The sequence below is a fragment of the Dasypus novemcinctus genome, chromosome 2 (genome assembly GCF_030445035.2).
Source record: "Dasypus novemcinctus isolate mDasNov1 chromosome 2, mDasNov1.1.hap2, whole genome shotgun sequence".
Lineage (NCBI taxonomy): Eukaryota > Metazoa > Chordata > Mammalia > Cingulata > Dasypodidae > Dasypus > Dasypus novemcinctus.
In genome coordinates this window covers 179,423,228-179,444,290 of record NC_080674.1, presented here as the reverse complement: position 1 = coordinate 179,444,290, position 21,063 = coordinate 179,423,228, and the positions used below count along the sequence as shown (strand labels likewise).

Sequence of the window (21,063 nt, the reverse complement as noted above, 5' to 3'; positions counted from 1 at the left end):
AATAAATGACATGAAGAAAACAAGGGAAGACTCATGATTTTCTCATGGAAAGCTCTCTCAAAAATAAAGAAAGTTTGTCAACCTCAGCTACTAGTGGAAATGCTTCACACAGGCTAATCCAGTTGTTCCATACTTCCTGTGGGTGGAAATGTCCGAGGTGGACTTTGGTTTGGCCAGTTACCTTGAATGAGAATTTAGGAGCTGAGGCTGGAAGGGACCCATTGATCACATGAAGGAAGGAATTGGTACAAGACTTGAAAAGACTGTGACAACCCTCGCTCCCCGCCAACCATATTTTCTATTGTGCCCAGTGGGAAATGCCCAGCACAGAATATAGTGGACAAAGGGAAAAAACCACCCCCACCCCTACCTCTTTTTAGATAGCCCAAGAATGAAGTAAGAATAAAAGCATACTATGGATGAAACTTCTCAAGGCTTCCACTTGACTACAGGGTTGGAATGAAAATGATCAATGAAATGAAAAGAATGAAAATGAGAATAGCTAGCACTCATTGTGTGATGACTCCAGCACTGCACCCAATGCTTTTACACTCATTCTCTCTTTGAATCCTCATAACCACCTGATGAAGCTGTTATTATTATCACTTTCAATTATCCCAAGTAGCTACTTAACTAGTAAGCAGCAGAGCCAGGATTTCTAAGGCCAGGCAGAGCCTGTGCCATCAACCGTTCTCCCAGGCGGCCTTTTGCACCTGTGATGCCAGTGGTCTCGTGGGCATTCAGCTCCCCTAAAGCGTGGCCAGCATGCACTGCAGGATGGTGTGAATAGCCTCCAAGACCCGGGCTGGGCAAACTCTCAGTGATTCGCAGGCCTGCCGGAGGGAACGGCAGAGCCTCCTCCAAACTCGTGAAATTGGCCTGGTCACTCCTTTTACCCACTGAATGGTCCCCACAAAGTTGAAGGCAAATCCAACTCATGCAGAAAAGAAATGAATCCTGTTTTTCTCACTGACTTACATGGTTACCCAGGGTTCTCTCCACTGGCCATTGCCAATTGACATTGATGCTCAACAGTTTAGGGACTCCTTTCTCCAGAGCCCCTCCCCAAATATAACCCCAATTTTCATAATGGCATTTAAGGCTCATATTTGAGGACCCGGCTCTCTGTGAGTCAGATTCCCTTCTCATTGCTCCTGAGTTTTCACATGTCGTGTACGTCTACGGACTCATAGACTAGATTTTCTCTAAGTAAGTTGTGTTTATGCTGCAGCCAGATAGGCTGGCATTATATTCCTGACTGTGTGGTCCGGAATCATTGGTAGTCTCTCCCCGAGTACGGTTGCCCAACCTTTCACCCAGCCCCCCAGGCATCTCCCAACAAGCCATATTGGGTCAGGAAAAGGTTTTAACTCTAATGAAAATAGAGGTTAAGAGTATGGACAAACAAAGCAAAAATGAGGAAACCTAGTAAGAAAATATTGCATTTAATTCATTTCAGTAGTATTGCAGGAGAAGAAAAAAAGGTTTTCAGACATTGTCTCCTAACAACAAGTAACAGGTTGAGTAGATAAGTTGTCAGAAATGCCAGAGCAAAGATGTCAGGAACACGTCCTGAAAACGCTCTCATCTCCCTGAGTCTGCCCTTGCTACAGCACTTGTACCAGCTAAATTGCATGTAGCTCCAACAAGGCTGGAGATAACCAACCAGTATGTGCTGTGTTGAAGCACTCTCTCCCATTTATGTCACTGACCAGTTTTGGAAATCCGGTGACATTTTCCTGGGCTGGACCTGGAAGGACTTTAGACATCTCCAGGACAACCTTCTAATTGTTCAGATTAGGCACAGAGAAATTGAGAGCAGGGCGGGCGCTAGAGGAAGCCACGTTCCTCCTTAGAGTTGCCTCAACCCAGCCTTGGCTAGCAGTCTTGCCTAAGATCACGCGGCACGTTTTCTGTAGCAGAGGGATGAGAACCTGGGATTCTGGACTCCCAGTTCCATGTTCTTTACCCACATTGGTCTCCGCCATGCTACGAGACTGTTCAGAAGAAACCCCTGGTGAAACTGAGTATCCAAAGCACAGTTTGTTCCCTCAAACCCATCATTAAGTTTTCCTGTATTCTTTTGCAGGTTGGGGGAGGGCACACTTTTGTCCACAACAGAACCAAGTGATGATCTTCCTTTCAGCTCTCTTTAAACCAGAGCTGACAAACCAGAGGACACAGGCCACACTAGGCCTGCAGACAAGATTATTTTGTCTTGTAGAGTGAAAAGCATTTCACATTTAAAAAATGGGATATTTTACATGAAAATCCAAATTGCCAGCCTCGCTGAAAAAAAAACAGGAGCTCTGGCAACTCCGGACCCACGTTCCCATGTTACAGCAGTTGGCTCTGCTGAGTACTGCCTACCCTCCTTAGGTGGGACACATGGCCTCCACTTTGCCACCCACCCCCCCACTCATTGATGTTACCTGCCAGCCCTGGCAGCCCTGGTTTAAAGAAAATAATTATTCAGAGTATGGACAGATGAAACAAAAAGGAAGAAACCTAGTTTTTCCGTTGTTGTTGTTGTTGTTGTTTTTAATTGGCCAGACCTTACAGAATTGTTGAATGGACACAGAGAGAGAGCTTACCAAGTCAGTCCTGGACTCCCCAAACTCAGTAAGGACACCTCAGAAGCATTCAGGAATATCTCAGGCCTCAGCTTCTGGAAAGTTTTTCTCTTCTCAGGTATTGAGCTGGCCTGCAGATTCTCTTTGAGCTTCAAGCACTTCCAGATCAGATTTAAGCACATGAAGATGAGAAATAAGTAATGAACCCAGTTTCAAATCTTTATCGCAAGAGCCCTCCTCCACTGCCCTTTTTCTTGCTCCCCAGACCTCTCAGTCAACCTGTGTACTTAGCTCCCTCTCAGCCCACATTTACCAAAGAGAGATTCAGAAGTTAAATAAACCACATTTGTAGTCTAGTTGTAATTCCACCATACACGGGCTGGTCTGGCATGGCCTGCCACCAAACACACAGGTAGCCACAAAAGAGTAAATGTAGAAGAAAGCATTTGTCTAGTAGAAGAAGTTGGCAATGAAAATAAATGGACAGCCGTCCTGATGTCCAGACCAGGGTTTGTTCACTCTCCTAGCATGGGGTTCTTCCAGCTGCGGTGTGCTGGGCGCCAGGTATTGGGATAATCAAGGACAGTGCTGGTTCACTTGAGAAAGCCCAAGGCTTAATGCAGGTGGCAGTCTGTCCTCCACTTCCACTGGGCATCATCTGTGTGTGGAACCAAATGCACTGATTAACAAGTAATCATAATGTATTATATGATAGGATGATATTTTAACAGTTAACAGTATAGTTATTGTTATTAATAATACTATTTTATAATAGTCTCCATTCTCTTAAGCATCTACTATCACCGAAACATTACAATGAAGCATCTTATTTAAATCCTCATGACAGCCTTACAAGGTGGGTCTTATTTTACCAGTGAAGAAACTGAGGCTTAAAGTTAGTTTGCTCAGAGTGACACTAGCAAGTACAAGGGTACAAATCTCCCATTACCCAAATCCAATTCTGCCTCATATCTAAGCCCCTGCATTCAACCACATTGCTACAAAAATAAAAATTAAATTCGTATATATATATATGAATATATATATATCAGAACATCTATACATACATACATTTACATGCACTAGTGAGATTACCGGTAGGAGTAAGGGCCCAGAAAAATTCAGAAGCCATAGTTTTTCCTTTTTGTAAATCAACCCGTAGAGCACTCAGACCTAAACCTATAACCTAAGCCTCCTCAGCTCCATGTCCCCATCTAGAAAACTGCTTCAGACATGGCAGTATGAGGCCAAGGTTGAACTCCCCGAGGACTTGCTGCCAATCCCAGCTTCACCAAGCTGGGTGGTCTTAGGTTCATTTCCTCACCTAAAAATGGAAATAGTAACACCAGCCCCTCGGGCCAGTTGTGTGGATTACATGTCTTGGCACATAAGTGCCCAATCAGAACGCTCATAAAATACTGAAGTTGGTGAATACTTCTGTATGTTTCACTGCTGTGTCTCTCTGGCCCCTTGTCCCAGCCTAGCACATAGTAGGTGTCGAAGTATACAGAGCAAAATCGAGTTGAAATTAACTGAATTGAAGCCTTCCCCTGCCCAGTGGCTAGATTTCCTGTGCCTTGACCGTGAACTGGAGGTTGTGGTTATCTCAGAGTTATTTTATTACAGGTTGAACAATGTACTCTTTTACTCAAACAGTCCTTTTCTGACCTTGCCTTTGGTTTTGTTTTCCTCCAGCTTAAATGGTGGTGTTTTTTTTTTTTTAATTTAATAATGAACAAAATTAGAGCCACAGTGAAAATTGCTGTGTTCTAACAGAGAAGAGACTTGTTTTCATTTATTTACAAAATGTTTCACCTGGGCTTTTCTGAGCTCTGGAAACATGTTATTTGTTTCAATAGCCTTTGGAATCAGGGTGTTTAGCCATGACATAGCTTGAATATAGAATTGTCATCTCTTAATGAAAATCTTAAAATATCTCCAAAATATATATATTTTTGGTACTGTGCTGCAAATTGTGATTTGTTCAGGCAATCAGGATAAAAATTGCACTTTGTGAAAAATATCAGTGACTTCCATTCATTCCTCAGAATATTAGGAAAGGAACTGGGTTTCTGTAAATGCTCTTTTGTGCTGCACAACACACCCCTCCGTCATGGTCACCCAGACTCCAAGTTTGATGATAGTTGCACCCGTAAAATGGCTGGCTTGTTTTTAAGAAACACCAGTTTAAGGAAAACGTGAAAATTATTTTGAAATACAAGATAATTTTCCCCATTTAAATAAGCAGAACTTGAACCTTTCACATAACTAGATTTAGGGGGAGATCCTAGTGGTTTCCTGTTGATTTCATTTTCCTGTTAGCCAAAGGCTAGTTTAGTCTTGGAAGTTGAAAATGTATTGGTGCACATTCCTGGGTGAAGAGGACGTGAAGATAATTGAATTTTTATTCACCAACAGAGGACCTTAATCAACAAAACTCCTTATCAACTTCCATGCGCAGCACTTAGGAGGAGTCAGGTAAGGGGGCTTGCTGTCCCCCGTGGGGCCATACACCCCAGCCTTCAGGTCTCTGGGCCGAAATTCTGGCTGGACAAACTTGGATTGGGAGCATCTTTTTGGTTTGTTTTGTCCTGTTTGAAACGAAATGGAAAAATAGCTCCATGTCTTTGTAAAAATGTTCCAGAGTTTTCCCTTGGGGTAAGATCTGGGGGGTGTTGAGAGGGAGGCCAGTGGGGAAATGACGCAGAGCTCCAAAGGACATGGTGGTCAGACCCTTCCCAAAACAGAGCTTCTGCCCTAAAGGGCAGGGGTGCTCCTGGGCAATGTAGAACTGGGCCCCTAAAGCTCAAGCAGGAAATTGATCCCCCAGTACCAATCAACTTTGAGGAGGGGAGGATGGCACAGAGAAGGTGACGGAGACACACAGCTGGGGGAGGAAACGGAGAGACATGCCCACCTTGCCCAAACGTCCTTTTCCAGTCTGTGAAGGCATTCAGGACTAAGGGATAGTGAGGAGGGAGGAAGGGGTTTTCGGGACTCATTGGCAATCACAGAAAAGTTCTTTAATTCATAAGTAAGTCAGAGGACCCCGACTTTTGGCCGATGGGTTGAAAGAAGCCTGCAAATGCAGGGCTTGATTTTTTTTAAAAATCTGTTTGGTGCTCCCAGTGTTTTAAAAAGAAATAGAATTAGTTGCCAACACTTGAAACTCAGGTTAATTCTATGTGAACGTGTATGATTTTAACTTCCTTGAACATCCGGAAGCTTTGCCACCTTGGGGCTTTGTAATCGTCCAGAGCAATTCCGTCCAATGAAACTTCCCGTGAAGGGAGTATTTCCTATCTGTGCTGTCCCGTGTGCCGCCTGCGGCTGCTGAGCACTTAAAATGTGGCTATTGTGACTGAGGACCTGAAGTTTTTTATTTTATTTAATTTCAATTAAATGTAATTGCCACATATCACTGATGACTCCCTTTTGGAGAGTGCAGGTTTAGGGCTGCGTGGCAGGGGCCCATCTAGACAGAGCGTGCTCTCTCCCAATCTTAGTAGTCCCCACCAGACCCACCTCCCTCCTTGCCTGTTCCAAACATCCTGAGCCATTTCACATTCACTAAGAGCAAGAAAGTTTAAACAGTGTATTTCCTAAAAAGCAAATTCATTGAAATATCTGCCCACACCCCTCACTCTCCATTCTGCCCTTTATCATTTTTTTAGAAAGATGTATTATTTATTTCTCTCCACTCCCCCCCCCCACCATTGTCTGCTCTCTGAGTCCATTTGCTGCATGTTCTTCTGTGTCTGCTTGTGTTATCAGGTGGCAGGAAACTGCATCTTTTTTTGTTGCGTCATCTTGCTGTGTCAGCTCTCCGTGTGTACAGTGCCACTCCTTGGCGGGCTGTGCTTTTTTCACGCAGGGCAGCTCTCCTTGCGGGGTGCCCTCCTTGCATGTGGAGCACCCCTACCTGGGGGCGCCACTACATGGCACAGCACTCCTTGTGCACAGCAGCACTGTGCGTGGGCCAGCTCACCACACGGGTCAGAAGGCCCTGCTTATCGAACCCTGGACCCTCCATATAGTAGGCGGATGCTCTATCAGTTGAGCCACATCTGCTTCTCTGCCCTTTATCTTAATTTAATCATCTGTATCTTATACCTGTAAAAGATCCATTTTCATGGGAACCCAAACTGTCTCCACCAAAGCAAAATCCTCTCTGCATGAATTAGTTTCCTGATCCCAATTATATACTTCTCTCAGTCTTGCAAATGATTTCCACAAGGCCAACCCGGTAGAAAATTGTCATCGCCCCCCACCCCCATCCGGGCCCCCATCCGCTCTCCACACATAAGCTGGAGATGCAGCAGCTGAGTAGGAAAGCAGGCCCTTTAGCCCTGCAGAAACTGAGCCAGGTATCTGCATAGACGAAGAAAGCTGCCCTGCATAACTATTTTCAAATGCTGCATGGTGGTGGCTCGTTACAACTTTCAGAGTTTGGCCTGATGTTCTGCCTTTGTGCAGATCTGGGCATCCATGACCACTTACTACTGCCACATGGAAAACTAGTCCTATTCCAGAAATGCCCTTTTAGGTCCAGCTCCACCCAGCCAAGTTGGAATCATTGATTAGAATTGTAAGCTAGAGAGACCTTGGTGGTCAACTGATCCCACCACTTCATTTTGAGAAAAATAAATGCTCCCAGAAAGGTTAAGTGACTTTCCCACAGCCATAGAAAAGTTTCGTAGAAAACCAGGCCAGAAAACAGGTCTATTGGCTCTTTATCCTATAATCGTTTTTGCCTTCTGCCCTTCTCCTATATTAGCAGACAGGAAACAAAAATGAATGAAGCCAGCCTGTGTAGCCCATTCATCCCATCATCCCTTAATCCCCAGTATTTTGCCAGAGGGAAAACTTTACATTCAACCTGGGGACCAACGTCCCCCTTCTTGAGGGTAGGGTGTCCCGGTCCTGGGCAGCTGCTTGGAAGATGACCACTCCAGTGCCCCCAACAGATTTCTATTCTGTAAAGGGCAATCTGGGAAGAGATGGGATTCTGGATGATTGGTCCCAGCTATGGGTCCCAACCAGAAAGGCTCAATGTCAGCCCAAATCTTACCCAGGATCTTGAGGGAGCCCCTCCCTTGCAAATATCAGACGGTGAAAGCAGACGGAGCTCTCTGGGATGTCAGCCTGGCAACAGAGCCTCCTGCCTCCCCGTGCATTTTTTTCCTGCTAACAGCTCTGAAGCAGCTCAGTTCAGAATGGCGTGAGTGAGAAATGACTTATGGGTAGAACCACAGAACTGATGAGAAGCCAGTGGAAACTAGACCAGAGCACACCTGCCTGGCTGAACGGAGTCATATCCATAGAAACAGAAACTTCTTCAGGGTTCTCTGTCCCCAGATAATGATGGGGGGGCGGAGTGCAGAGGTAATTATTTCAATTGCTTAAAGATAGTTCATTTGAAGAGTAAATTCCTGGAGCAGATCTCAGCTGGTGAGCGCCTTTCAGGAGATGCACTAAGGGTGGAAAGGCTTGAACCACATTCCAGCCACAATGCCATTAAAATACTTTTTCATAATACATTTTTTTTCTGATTCATATTGTTGAATTCATCTTTTTTGGTTCAGAGACTGAAAACTGGCAGCTAGTTGAGAGCCAAATCCAGCCCCCAGGTGTGTTTCCTTTGGCTTATAAAAGTTTTGTGTGTGTCTTATTCCTTAAGGTGATAATAATTGCCAGTATTAAAAAACCAGGAGATTTCATATAAAAATTCTTCTAGATGTCTGGCTTTCTCTTTTAAAAAAGGGAAAACTTGGCCACACCGCACCCACACCCCAGCATAACAACCGTCCTTTGAAACAAGAAGTGATGGTCCCATTTCGTAAGAGCACGTTTGCCACAGCGCCCGTGTAACCCACCGACCCCTCTGCTTGCCGAGCTTCACTCCTGAATGCAACTGAGGTTATGTTCCTGGATTAGCCCAGAAGGCAGTTCAGAGTGGAAATGCATTGCTATCGAAAGATGCCAAAAACATGGCTTTAACCTTTGGAAACCCATCCATCCATTCAATAAATATTTATTAACATCCTGTTTGCCAAACGTTGGGCTAAACCGTGTCTAGACAATGGGGTGCAAAACAGACTGGGTCTCCCCCCTCATTTTGCATACAAATCAGTGGGTATTGAAAAGCCTTCCCTCTCTTTCCTCTTTTGCCAAGCCAGGCATCGAAAGCGGCTGAGGTGGAAATCGTCCATTCCTCCCCTTTTCGGCAGTAAACGCACCTGTCCGGTTATGTAGGTTGGAGGGTGCTCTCCCATCCCCAACCCATCACACGAGTGATGGCATCTTGGCACGCTGGCATCTACCTGATTTCTAAGGAACGCAGTTGGCAAGATGGATTGTTCAGGCTCCCACTTTATGGTGAAATGAAATTGCAGACCGCCGCCAGATCATTGGTGCTCTTGTTTTAAGGTTCATTTTACAATTAGGTCAGTCATCGGAAGGCAGTTGAGCCAGCAGGCAATACCTGTGATCTTGTGAATGAATGAGGGAGATTTCTTCAGAGTCAGGGCCACCAAAACCCTGCGGCACATAAAGGCTCCTGCTGTGAAGCATCTGATGGGGCAAGAGTAGGGCTTGAAGGTTCAGCCTTCCCTTTCATTCTTTCACTTTGTACCTTCTTTTGGCGGATCTTTTTTTTTTTTTCCTTTCCTTTTACTACCAAGAATCTGCTGGGTGGAAGGGAAAAATTTCTGCCTGTCATAATATGAAGTGTAATGAAGGAAGGGCTAAAAGCAAGGCTCTTTGTTAAGGAATCTGTATCATCAAAGGCCCGAATTGGCAGCTGATGGTTTTTATTTATTTCTGTAGGTTTTACATGACACCTGGAGACCATTTAAAATGTTACTTGGCGGTGAGAGCTCTGTGTTTAAAAATAACGCTCACCCGGTGCCAAATCACTTTAGAGTCGGGTACAAATATTGAGACAAAAACCCCAGCTGTTATTGCTTTGGCTGCTAATTTGAGGTGTCAAATGAGAGCTCAACTGCTATACGTCAGTGAATAAGGCCCCTTGTGAGATCATTATGTTTTCTAACAGTTGAGAGTAATGGACTAATCAGTGCAGCATCAGTTGTTTTCATTATATGCCCACACAATGGTTATGAGCTTTAATTTAAACGGTCCACAGGGAGATCAAGGCACTCAGTAATCTGCAGCACCCAGGAGAGTCCGAGAGAGCAGGTAACGTGAGAGAGGTGGCTCCGCTCCCTCCTGCCTGCTCTCTCACCCCCCATCTCTCTGTTCCTCCTGCCCCATCTGCTCTCAGACCTCTCACTGCCTCCTCCTTACAAGCAAAAGATGAGCAGAACTGTACTCTGGGTTTTATGAAGGAATTCTCAAAAATTCCAGTCAACCAGTGCAATAGTAAGGGCTTGCTCAGGTTTTGGGCAACACTTAGACTTGTTAGCCAGAACTTGACCTTAGCAGGTTTTGAGACTTCATTGTCCCGCCTTTGCCTAGCTGCCCCCACACCGACTCCCTGACCTCCCCTCCAAGCTGAGCGTTCTCTGTCACTTGAACCAAAGGGAGGGCTGCATGATGTCGCTGCCTTCGGGCGGTCTCAGCAGGGAGGCAAGCCTTGGATCAGCCACGGTCCCTCCACATCAAAGTCACCAAAGGGGATGAGACCACCACACACCGGGACGATGAACCCCCACCTGGGGAAGGCCTGAAGCTTAGACACTTGGCATCTAAAGACAAGCTCGTTAGAGGCAGTTTTGTATGACGGTTAAAAATATAGGCCTTGGTGTCACCCCTCTTGGATGTGACTATTGACTGCAACTCAATAGCTGTATGACCTAGGCATAGTTCATCGATCATTCCAGGCTTCAATTTCCTATTTTAAGCAGGAATTATAGTAGTGTCTCAGAAGTGCTGGGAGAATTACATGAGTTCATGATGAAGACTGCTGGCACATAGTAAGCCCTTAATGAATAGTATCAGTAATATTGTCATTGTTATTATGGGCATCATAATTGGAAGATCTTGCAGGCTCACCTCAAAGCCATATACTTTACTACTCTGGCTCGTTAGAGGAAAGTAGTGTTTACATGGAAACCTAAAACACCCAATTTAGATTTTCGCCTAGGATGAATTATTGCACATTATTCTTCCTAATGTCTGGAGTTTTCTAGAGCCCCCAGCCAAACTGAAGCCTGCTCAGCAGTGTGAGAAAGGCAAGTTCAACCTTAATAGCAGGGGAAAAATGAGAGGAGAATTTCCTCTAGAAATGACCAAGTTGGTGCATTTGGGGAGGAGGTACTAAGGATGGTCTGAGACCCTAGACTGGCGAAAAGCCCGGGATGCCTCCCTCAACTTCAGCTGGCCAAATATGGCATTTAGTGTGGGTTCTCTTGGGACCAAGCCCACAAGGAGAAGCCATCTATGCACATTCTGATAGAGCCGATCAGCTGACAGCACTCAGAGTCCCAGATCTGGGAGAGTGTGGTTGGGCCTCATCATCATCAGTAGCTCCTGATTCCTGATGCCATGATGGCTGTCAACCATCAGCAACCAAGCAAGACCTATAAAAGTCAGTCCTGCTTTGAGATAGGAGCCAGGGAAGAGAGCAGGCACCCAAAGGATCTGAAATGTCCTTGATTTCATTCCTCTGGCTCTGTCTGTGCCAAGGAAGAGGGAGAGGTCAAGGTGAACTCCCCTACTCTTCCCCTTGAGTTGTACCTTCTGCCATGCTTTCCACCACTGATGCCAGCCATTTAGATATTTCTCACAGGGTCCAACCACAGTGTTTGCATTCAGCTGCTTTTCAGGCAGATTCCACCTAGTTAGGATGTGGCCATCCCTGTGGATTCCATTTTGCCACCTTTGTAAGTAGCCGTGTCTTCTGGACTTGGTGTGCTGGACATCAGACACTCACATCTGTTAAGTCAGGATGGGGCATCTCTAGGCTCACTTCAAAAAGGCATCCTGTTGTCATGGCTGCTGCTGACTCACCAGGAGTCTCCTTCCTAGGGACCGTCAAGGAGAGAGTGACCTCATTCATCTGGACATAGAAGTCAACATGCCTTCAGACAGGGAATGAATGAATGACTGAATGAATGAATGAATGAATATGCCAAGAGATTCTAGTGACCCGAGGGGTCCTGGATCCCCACCTGTGTGGAGAAAAAGGAGAAGGGTCCAAGAGGAACCCAGAAATGTTGACCCGCTAGGAAGCAGCAGTGGTACTTACTACAGATGCCTGGTTCTGCAATTATGTGATACATGCTCACAGATAATATTGTTGCATTAGAGCCAATTACATGGTGTTATGGACACACAACATGCAGATTACACCCAGAGCCAGGAAAGCACAGAGTGATAAAGCGATGGCCTAATCGGAGGAGACAGAGGGAAATGTCAGCCTTATTAAGGTTGCCAGGGTGGTGTGGCTGCAGCTGGACTGAGCTCCTCCAGATAAGAGATGCCTATCTTGAGTGATTCAAGGGAGAGCCACACTTTAGCACTCAGTAGACAGCAGTGGGGAACCAGAGCCAGAAGCCAAGTTGGAGCTCCCCGGGGGTGATTACAACCACCTCTAATGAGGGCTGCCTACTATTTCAGACCTTGGGCCTCTTTCTAAGTGGGAGGACACCATGGCCCCCACAAAAGGGGCCTTTTAGTCCCATAAGCAGCAAGAGGACATCCCATTTACTGCCCACTACACTTAGATAAAGACTCTGTACATAGCCGTTTCCCTCGTTCACTGGTTTTCAAGCTTGAGCTTGCGTGAGAATCCTCTGGAGGACGTGCTAAAATGTACAAGACCGGGCTCCACCATGAGTTTTCTGAGTCAGTATGTCAATGGTCGGGCCTGGGAATTTGCATTTCAAGTGAGTTCCAGGTGATGCTGCTGGTCTAAGAACCACACTTGGAGAACCACTGCCCACGTTCATTCCACACCCAACCCAAGGTGGCGTCTCCCACTCTGTCTCTTGAACAGGGCTTTCTCCTAGGCTCTGATTCCATCACGGCATTGCAGGTTCTGGAAATAGTGGGACCAGTATTCCAAGGTGGGAGTATGGTATGGTGGCGAGGACTGTGGATTCTAGAGCAAGACTGCCTGCTGTTTAACCCTGGCTTTACCACTTGGGCTTCTCTGCCAGTTTTTGAAAAAGATATATAGCCTCTGACCTAATAATGCCCTCTTCTAACAGAGCAGTTCTGTGACTTTCTCAGCTTATCCCAGCTTATCAGTGGCAAAGGCAAGACTAGAACTACCCAACTGTAGAGCAGCCAGGGATCAGCAAATGTTTCTTGTAAAGAGCCAGATAGTAAATATTTTAGGCTTTGCAGGCCCTACGGTCTCATTTGCAGCAAGTCAGCTCAGCCGTTATGGTGTGAAAGCAGCTCTAGAAAATACATAAATGGGCAAAACTCTGTTTTCAGCCACTGGTTGCAGTGGCAGAATGGGGGCTGTGGGCAGTAGTTAGTAGACCCCTGGAACAGGTTTTAGGGACTCCCCCTCTCGTGCATATGAATTACTGGGGAGCCCTCTTCTTGACCATGCCACAATACCCCCTCTATTCCACAAAACCACATGCACAAATCCTTTCAAGGCAGTAAGATTCTATTTGTATACTGTAACAACAGTAATAAATTCATTAGTCCCCTGGTGACCTAAGACAAGGTTTAATGCCTCATTTCTAGTGCCCACAGTCTGGAGAGAATGGGATCCATTGGTAGGAGTTGCATCCTCCCAAGGGTAATTTTAATATGGAAAATGATTCCTTTTCATTTGGCGTTTATACTCCAATAATGACAGAGCAAAAGCATGACTAGACAGTATACAGATCAAACTGAAACTCAGTGTAAATCTCCTACTTATAATGGGGAAAGAGATTTATAAGAGAAAAATGGGAGATATATGTGAAAATGGCTCTGGTTTCTAATTGATACTGAAATGCTGATTCAGAAGCTTGTAGTGGTACAGAAAGACAAGCCAAAGATAGTTATGAATTTTGTAGAATTGATTTCACCCTAAACCTGAGCTTGAAACCTCATGGGAGGTGCTGAATTAAGAGCATTTACCTGGAGGAAGGGCGCGCTCCACCTACTACCTGGGTGATGATTTAGGGGAAAGCACATTTTCTCCAAATACCTCCAAAGGAGCCAAGTAGCGAGGTTGAAGCTAGACTTCAAAACTAATGAAAATCTCCAGGAGATAGAGAAAATTATCTTACTGAGGTCGATAAGATGAAGCTGACAAGGCCACCATAGCTTGGTCTGGGCCAGCAATCCACTGTGGGGGGCGAGGGCAGAGGAGTCATGGTCATACTGAATCGTTTTCTTTTCTATTGGCTAATTTTCCAGGGAGAAAAATTATGACCCACCAGGCAAGAGGAGGCTTGTGAGGTTATTTCTAGCTTTGGGTGCCATTCTGGATAACCCAAACTGCCCTGAAAGTAGGCAGAAGGGGGTGGTGAAGGATTTTATGCTGTAAAGAAAAGAGCAGTGAGTCGTGAATCCATCAGGAGCTCCTGTGGGACCGTGGATAAGTCCCTTGTCACCTCAGATTGCTCATCTCAAAAATGGAAGTAACAATTCCATCCTCGGAGTGCTACAGGGATCAAATGAGATAAGTGTGAGTGTATGTTATAAATTATAAAGGACTAAATAAACCCAAACTACAGTGGTAGTCGCTAATAATTAATGAATGCTAACTGTTTGCCAGGCGATGGACTAAGGGTTTTGCACGCCTTATTCCAAGGGCATTGTGGCAGCCTGGATAATGGCCACCTGGAACCTGTGACTGTTACTTTCTATGGCAAATGGGACTTTGCCGATGTGATTGAGGATCTTGAGATGAGATTTCCCTGGATTATCTGCATGGGCCCAATTTAATCTCAGAGGTCCTTACGAGAGTGAGGAAGGAGCCCAGAGTAAGTCGTAGAAGGTGTGACCACAGAGGGAGGTTGGAGTGATGTGACACGGGGCCATGAGCCAAGGAGCACAGGCAGCCTCTAGAAGCTGCAAAAGGCTAGGAAATGGATGCTCCCGCTGGAACGCAGTCCTGCAAACCCATTTTGGACATCTGACCTCCACACTGTGCTGTTTTAACCCACTCGGTTTGTGGCAATCTGCTGCCACAGCTATAGGAAGCCAATACAGGCCCCATCCCTGGAGTTCAAGCTCTTAGACTCAAATCGTGGTACCGTCCATGAAATGGAGATGTACCAAAAGCACCTGCCTCAGAAGGTGGTTGGAGGGATTAAATGAGATGGTACAGGCAGCCCTGCCCCCGTTCCTGCCTGGCTCACAAGAAGCTCTCAGTTAATGTTGGCAATTATTAGTAGCCTCTCATTTAATCACCATGAGAGCTCTATGAGATCAGTGCTATTATTAACTCCATGTTAAAAGGAGGAAACTTAATGAAGTTTAAAAAAAAAAAAAACCTTATCCATGGCTGCACTGGCTGTAACTGGCAGAGCCAGGCTCTAAACCAGACCTCTCTCTGCCTCTGAGGTCTGTGTGCTCACTGACTCTGTTCCATTGAATGTCAGCTGCCTGAGCAGGGGCACGAGCATCAGAGAGAGTGCAGTGCTCCCTGCACAGGCAAAAGCTGCCAGGGCCAGAAATCAAATAAATCTGTGTTTATTAGGGAAACAAAAACTGTAGCTGCCATGGAGATCAGCATCCAAGAGGTTACCAACGCTCTGACATCCCCTGGCCGGCCAGCTCCAAGCAGCAAATCATGAAAGTCTGAATACTGTGTTTAGTCATTTGGGCTCTGAAATAATTGCTATTATCGTAAATGTTTTATAGCTCTCATTATGGCTCACATTTAAATATCAGTGTAGTAATACATTAATAAGTCATCACTGCCGGACTACTGCCAGATGCAGTTGCAGCCGAAGCCCTGTGTGTAACTGTGCTGTAGACTCAGCTAAATTAGGGCCGGGCTAAGAACCCAACGTGAGGTTGAGTTGCCGGGTGCAGTACCAAGGAAGTCCGTTCTCTGCAAAGGCTTCTTGCTCTTTGAGAGATGAGGGGGATGCTCACATGCTCAGAGGATGCTCGGCCATCCCACCCAGCCTCCACCCACCACATTCCTCTGCTCACCTGCTCAAGGGATGACACTCGAATATTAGGATGCAATAACTCGGCTCTTTATCTTTGAAGTCTTGGACAGGCTTAAACCTTCCAGGATGTGTACTTGGGAGACAAATCTGCTTGTAATCGTCTAGGAACTGTTCTAGTCAACAGCTCTAACTAGGCGGCTCCCAAGTGTGGAACCTAGAAGCTGGGATGGATAGAGGGGGAAACGAAGGCACCATTTCTGCCCTAGAGACATTCCTAATCTAAGGGAGAAGGTAGAGGTACGGTCCTCGCCCCCAGGAAACTCCCTGCCAAGGCGGAGAGCCTGGTCTGATGGGAGAGATAAATCTTTCAACCCTGTCTGAGCTGTTCCAGAGTCCTCCTGGGTCAACATGAACAGGATGTATACCAGATTAGCACTAACCCCACACACACACATAATAAAGAGAAGCCACATGAAAGAAAACAGCCAAGTAGGATCGACTTTGTAACATGCCACCTTGCCTGCGTTAATGCCTGAGTAAGGTTACAGAGTGGACAAAGCCAGACAACAGAAATGTGATCTGCAGCTCACTCCTCTCTTCCAAACTATACGCCAAAAACCATGTCTGGCACATAGTCGGTGTATAGTAAATAGAGGAGAAAAGAGAAAAAAAGAATAAAACTTCCATGCCTTTGTGTAAACAGGTTTCTTCCTGATCTTACTGGCCAAACAAATCCCAAGTAGACCAGGGAGTTCTGAGAAAGAGTCTGGGGCAAGGGGATGTGATCACTGGAGTCTTACTTTGACCTGAGGTCACAAGGAGTTGGAGAAGGAATCTGTGCAGGACCTCTTGGGTTGGATGAGGAAGGTCTGGAGGGGCCCCTGTGTGCTAGCAGAAACTCTGTTTCTATTTCCATTGAGGTGGGAATGGGAGGGAGGGGGGAGGGAGCAGGAATGATCTAGATTCCATGAAGCAGAATATCAATAAAATGGTAGCCTCAATTTCTTGAACACATATACATGTGCTAAGTGTTTTACCAGCCTATGAGATAGGTATGTTACCTGCTTCCTTCCACAGATCAGGAACATGAGGATTAAAGACTGAGAACTTCCAAAAAACTACACCAGTAAGGAACAACAAGGTTCAATTCGGGAAGCAGATTTGGCTCAACTGATAGAGCATCCATCTACCACATGGGAGGTCCAGGGTTCAAACCCAGGACCTCCTGACCCGTGTGGTGAGCTGGCCCACATGCAGTGCTGATATGTGCAAGGAGTACCATGCCACACAGGGGTGTCCCCCACCTAAGGAGAACCCCACACACAGGGAGTGAACCCCGCAAGGAGAGCTGCCCGGTGCAGCCTGCCCAGTGCAGCCTGCCCAGAATGGCATTGCACACACACAGATCTGACGCAGCAGGATGACGCAACAAAAAGAAACAGGTTCCCAGTGCCGCTGACAAGAATACAAGTGGACACAGAAGAGCACACAGTGAATGGACACAGAGAGCAGACAATGGGAGGGGAGGGGAGGGAAGGGGAGAGAAATTTAAAAAAAAAAATTTTTTTTAAAGGCTCAATTGGAGCCTTGCCTGGAACAGGACGTGGGGATAGAGAAATGCACAAGATAGAAAATATTCCTGCCTGTGTACACCTTACAATTTTGAGGGCATTATATTAGGCAAGAGCCAAGGGCAGAAGCAATCTGCTTAGCCATTGAAGGCTTCCAAAGAAAGGCTCCTTCCTGGGCCACAGGGGCCGATGAGAAGGTAGGAGGAGTCAGGCTGGCCATAAGGGAGTATCTGATGTGACCCTGGAGGAGCAGAGGAGCCAGGGGCCACCACGAAGGGCTTGTACCTAGAGCTGCACCCAACCCTAGCTCTTTAGAATGCAGAGTGAGGTAGGTGTGGGGTTGGAGAGCTGAGAACTTGGCCTGGCCTTCCCTTATATAGATGCCTCTCCATCTGGGCAGTCACTGAACTAACTGACCCAAAAGGCCCTCCTGCTACCTAACATCTCCACCTCTGCAGGTGGCATCCCTGGCTGCCATCTTCCCCTGAGTTTCCAGAAAATGCCCCTCCAGAAGAGTGAGCCCAGGCTAGTACTTTCCTCAAGACTGATTTCTTTCTTCTGCAGCCTTATTTCATTCTGGTCCATTTCTGGAGCTCCCATCTTTCCCTTTCCTTTTCCCTGTACCAGGGGTGCCCATCAGCGCTAACACTAGCTCCCTACTGTGCACAGCGCCATTCATAGTCATGGAGATGCCCAGGAAAGAGGTGACAGAGCTCCTGTCCTCTCATGGCTCGCAGACTGGCTTGCGATAAAGCATGCCTGAAAGGTCCGAAGAGGCTGGAAAATAACTTACAGAATAACTTAGCCATATAGCATCGTGTGCTAGGCAGTATGTATTGTGAGCAAGGAGTTTGGAGCATGATGGTGTCAGGTTCAAGGCCCATCTCCAGAACCTATGAGCTATGGATCCTTGAAAAAGTTATCACCTCTCTGTATCTCAGCCTCCTCATCTCTAGTACGCACCGACCTCGTAGGCTTGTGTTAATAAGCAATATGCTGTGTATCTGTTTCCTTCTCTCTAAGATGAGGACAATAATATATAACTGGTATTGTGGTTGTAAGAATTAGGGATATTACAGTGAAGTGCTCAGCACATAGTAGGATTTCAGGAAGTGATATTAATCACTCAAAGGGGGTAAGTACTAAGAGGGTGCTGAGGTGTTGAGTGATCCACCTAAATAATCAGTGGATTCTCGTATCACCTGGAGATCTGTCCACTTGTCGCCAGCCACCCCGCTGACTGGCCCCTGGCTGTTGACTTATGGTCCCTCTTGCAGTGACATCCATCCTCTCTCCACCTTCTGTAAGCATTTTGGTGCCCCCCACCCACCACGCCACTCCTCTAGTGACCATTTCTTTTCTCCCTCTATCTCCACAGTACGCTCAACAACAACAACATCAGCCGCATCCTGGTCACCAGCTTCAACCACATGCCGAAGATCCGAACTCTGTGAGTAGAAGTCCCTGCTTTGCCGGCTTACCCACCATCCAGTCCTATGCGCAGCACTCCAAGCTGCTTGCAAGACCTGCCTTGCTATGACCCAGCCAATGGCGTCTATATTCAAATGCCTCCTTCTTCTGCTATTCACTAAGGGCTGTGTAAGTGAGCAAGGGTAGATGGGCAGAAGGTGTCATGCTTCCATCCATGGCTCGAACCACCATTCTGCATTAGAGGCATTTCTCTTTACCCTGGGACTGTGGGAATTCTTCATATCTGGTGTTTGTGTTTTCCATTTTTGTGGCAAAGTTCATTATTTTTGCATTATCACTTAATATATAAGACTGTGACTTAATGACTCACTTAGCTAATTTCATATACCCAGGGCAGTGCTACCATTTTGCCAGGGGTTTCAATGGTTTTCCCATGTAGGAGCAGTGGAGAAGAGGAAAGTCTTAGTTCCTCGTTCTCTTCAGCCCATTGGCCTCACCCACCGCATTCCCCTGCTCACATTAGGATGCAGTCACTTGGTTCTTTATTTTTAGGCTGTTGAGCGGATGAAGCCTTCCAGAGTTTGTTCTCAGAAAGCAAATCTACCCTTAACACTCAGTAACTAGAGCAAGTCTACAGCCTTTATTCCCTGGGGAGTTCCCTGCCAAACTCAGCCAGAGACCCTTTTGTAAGTTTGTCTGCAAACGATACTGTGAGGCTTTCCAAAGGGGTTCATACTTGGCGTTTTTCTTGTGTTGGTGGAGCCTCAGTGGTGGTTGCAACTGAGGTAGGGGAGAGCCAGCAACCAAGGGCTTGTGGCCAAATACACACAGGGCCCAGGCAAAGGGTTGGAAATCCTGTTGCACCCCTTAGCTCTGTGGCCTCAGCCAACTTAATCTCTTGCGACTACTGTTTCCTCCTTTATAAATAGAGGTGGCGGTAAGGATCAGATGAGATCAGATGTGTAAAGAACCCAGTGGGTAAAAGACAATAAATGATATTGATTCTTATATTACTATTATTATCACACTATTTATCCAGAAATCTGGACTGAATACCAAGAAGCAGCAGCCTATCTTTGGCCCCTGAAATCGAGAGGTTGAGGAATCCTTTGAGCAGGGCAAAGTGGGGTCCCCAGACCAGTAGCATCAGCGTTACCCGGAAATGCAAAATTTTATGCCCCACCTCAGACCTATGGGATCAGAATCTCATTTGGGGGGGTTGGGTCAGCAGTCTGTTTTAACAAGCCCTCCAGCTGATTCTGAGGCTCATAAAGTTTGAGAACCACTGCCTTAGAATGAATACAACCTCGCTTGAAGCCCAGGCCAGTGAGGCATTTGTAAAGAAACACTGCTATGCATTCCAAGAAGGGCATCGAGTTTGGAGGCAGGCAAACCTGAGTTTAAATGTGAGCTCTGCCACTGACTCTGGGCATGTTTCTATATAAGTGAATCAATGCCTGCCTCAAAGCTGTTGTGAGAATAAAATGCGCTAACGTGTAAAGTGCCTGGGTCTTGCGTATTCACTCAACACATAGCAGTTATCATTAAAAAATAATAGTAATCCTAGCCCAGCTCCACCTTTGCTCTCCAAATTCTTCCTTTGGTCTTTCAAGAGACAGTTTAATTCAGTCAAGAAAAATCAATCCATTCCCCTCCCTCTTAAAGCAGGGTGGCACAGCAGGGGAGTTTTAAGGAGAAACCACTTGGTGTCCCTCCAAGACCACAGCAGAAACCACAATGAGCTGGAGGAAAAGTGTAGTGCAGGGCTCCTGGGCAAGAGGCCCAGAGAGTGAGCCTCGGGTTCCAGGGCTTGTATCTCCCCAGACAAGTGGGCTAAATAGAAGAAAAATGGCTCTCACCTGCAGAAACCAGCAGTCCAACTCCTGGGGGTCAGTCCTCGGTGACTTCTCCTTCCCCTCTTTTGTTATTTTCTGTTTCAGGAGCTGCAATAACAGAAGCTGAGGTTGGTTCCCTGGGGGTGGGGTGGAGTGAGGCCTGCATCTTGGGTGCTTTGTTCAGGGTGTATTGGGAAGGGGGAAGAGGGCGGGAGGGTTTTTTCTCCTTGTTTCTGTTGTCATCCTTCTCTATGGTCTTGAACACTCATCTGATGAGCTCAGATCAATCAATCAATCTCGGCTGTTCTCTTTGCTCCCTGCCTGCTGCCATTTTCTCTTTAGTTTAATTTCAGAGATGGCTCTGTATAGAACTCCCTGGAGACTTGAGCTGACTAATCCCCCTTCACTGTAATTAAAGTGGGGGGGGGGGGCTGGTAGTGGTAGAGAAGAGGGGGGAGAAGAGAGAGGAAGGAAGTTGTAAATGGGATTTCTAAAGGAAAGCTTTTATATTAAATTCAGAAAGCCACATTTTATAGAAAATGAACACTGACCCTCTCTAAAAGGATTTTCTGGAAATTTAATTTAGCGTCTGTGGCTAAAAGGCACCTTTTAT

The 21,063-nt window shown here is 46.2% G+C and overlaps 1 protein-coding gene across 1 annotated transcript in view; it reads left to right on the top strand.

Annotated features, from left to right (window-relative positions):
* SLIT3 (slit guidance ligand 3) overlaps window positions 1-21,063 on the top strand; it is a 640,577-nt gene that overhangs the window by 472,180 nt on the left and 147,334 nt on the right. Inside the window, 1 exon segment of the mRNA XM_058281983.1 lies at window positions 18,563-18,634. Coding sequence (XP_058137966.1) covers window positions 18,563-18,634 — 72 coding nt within the window.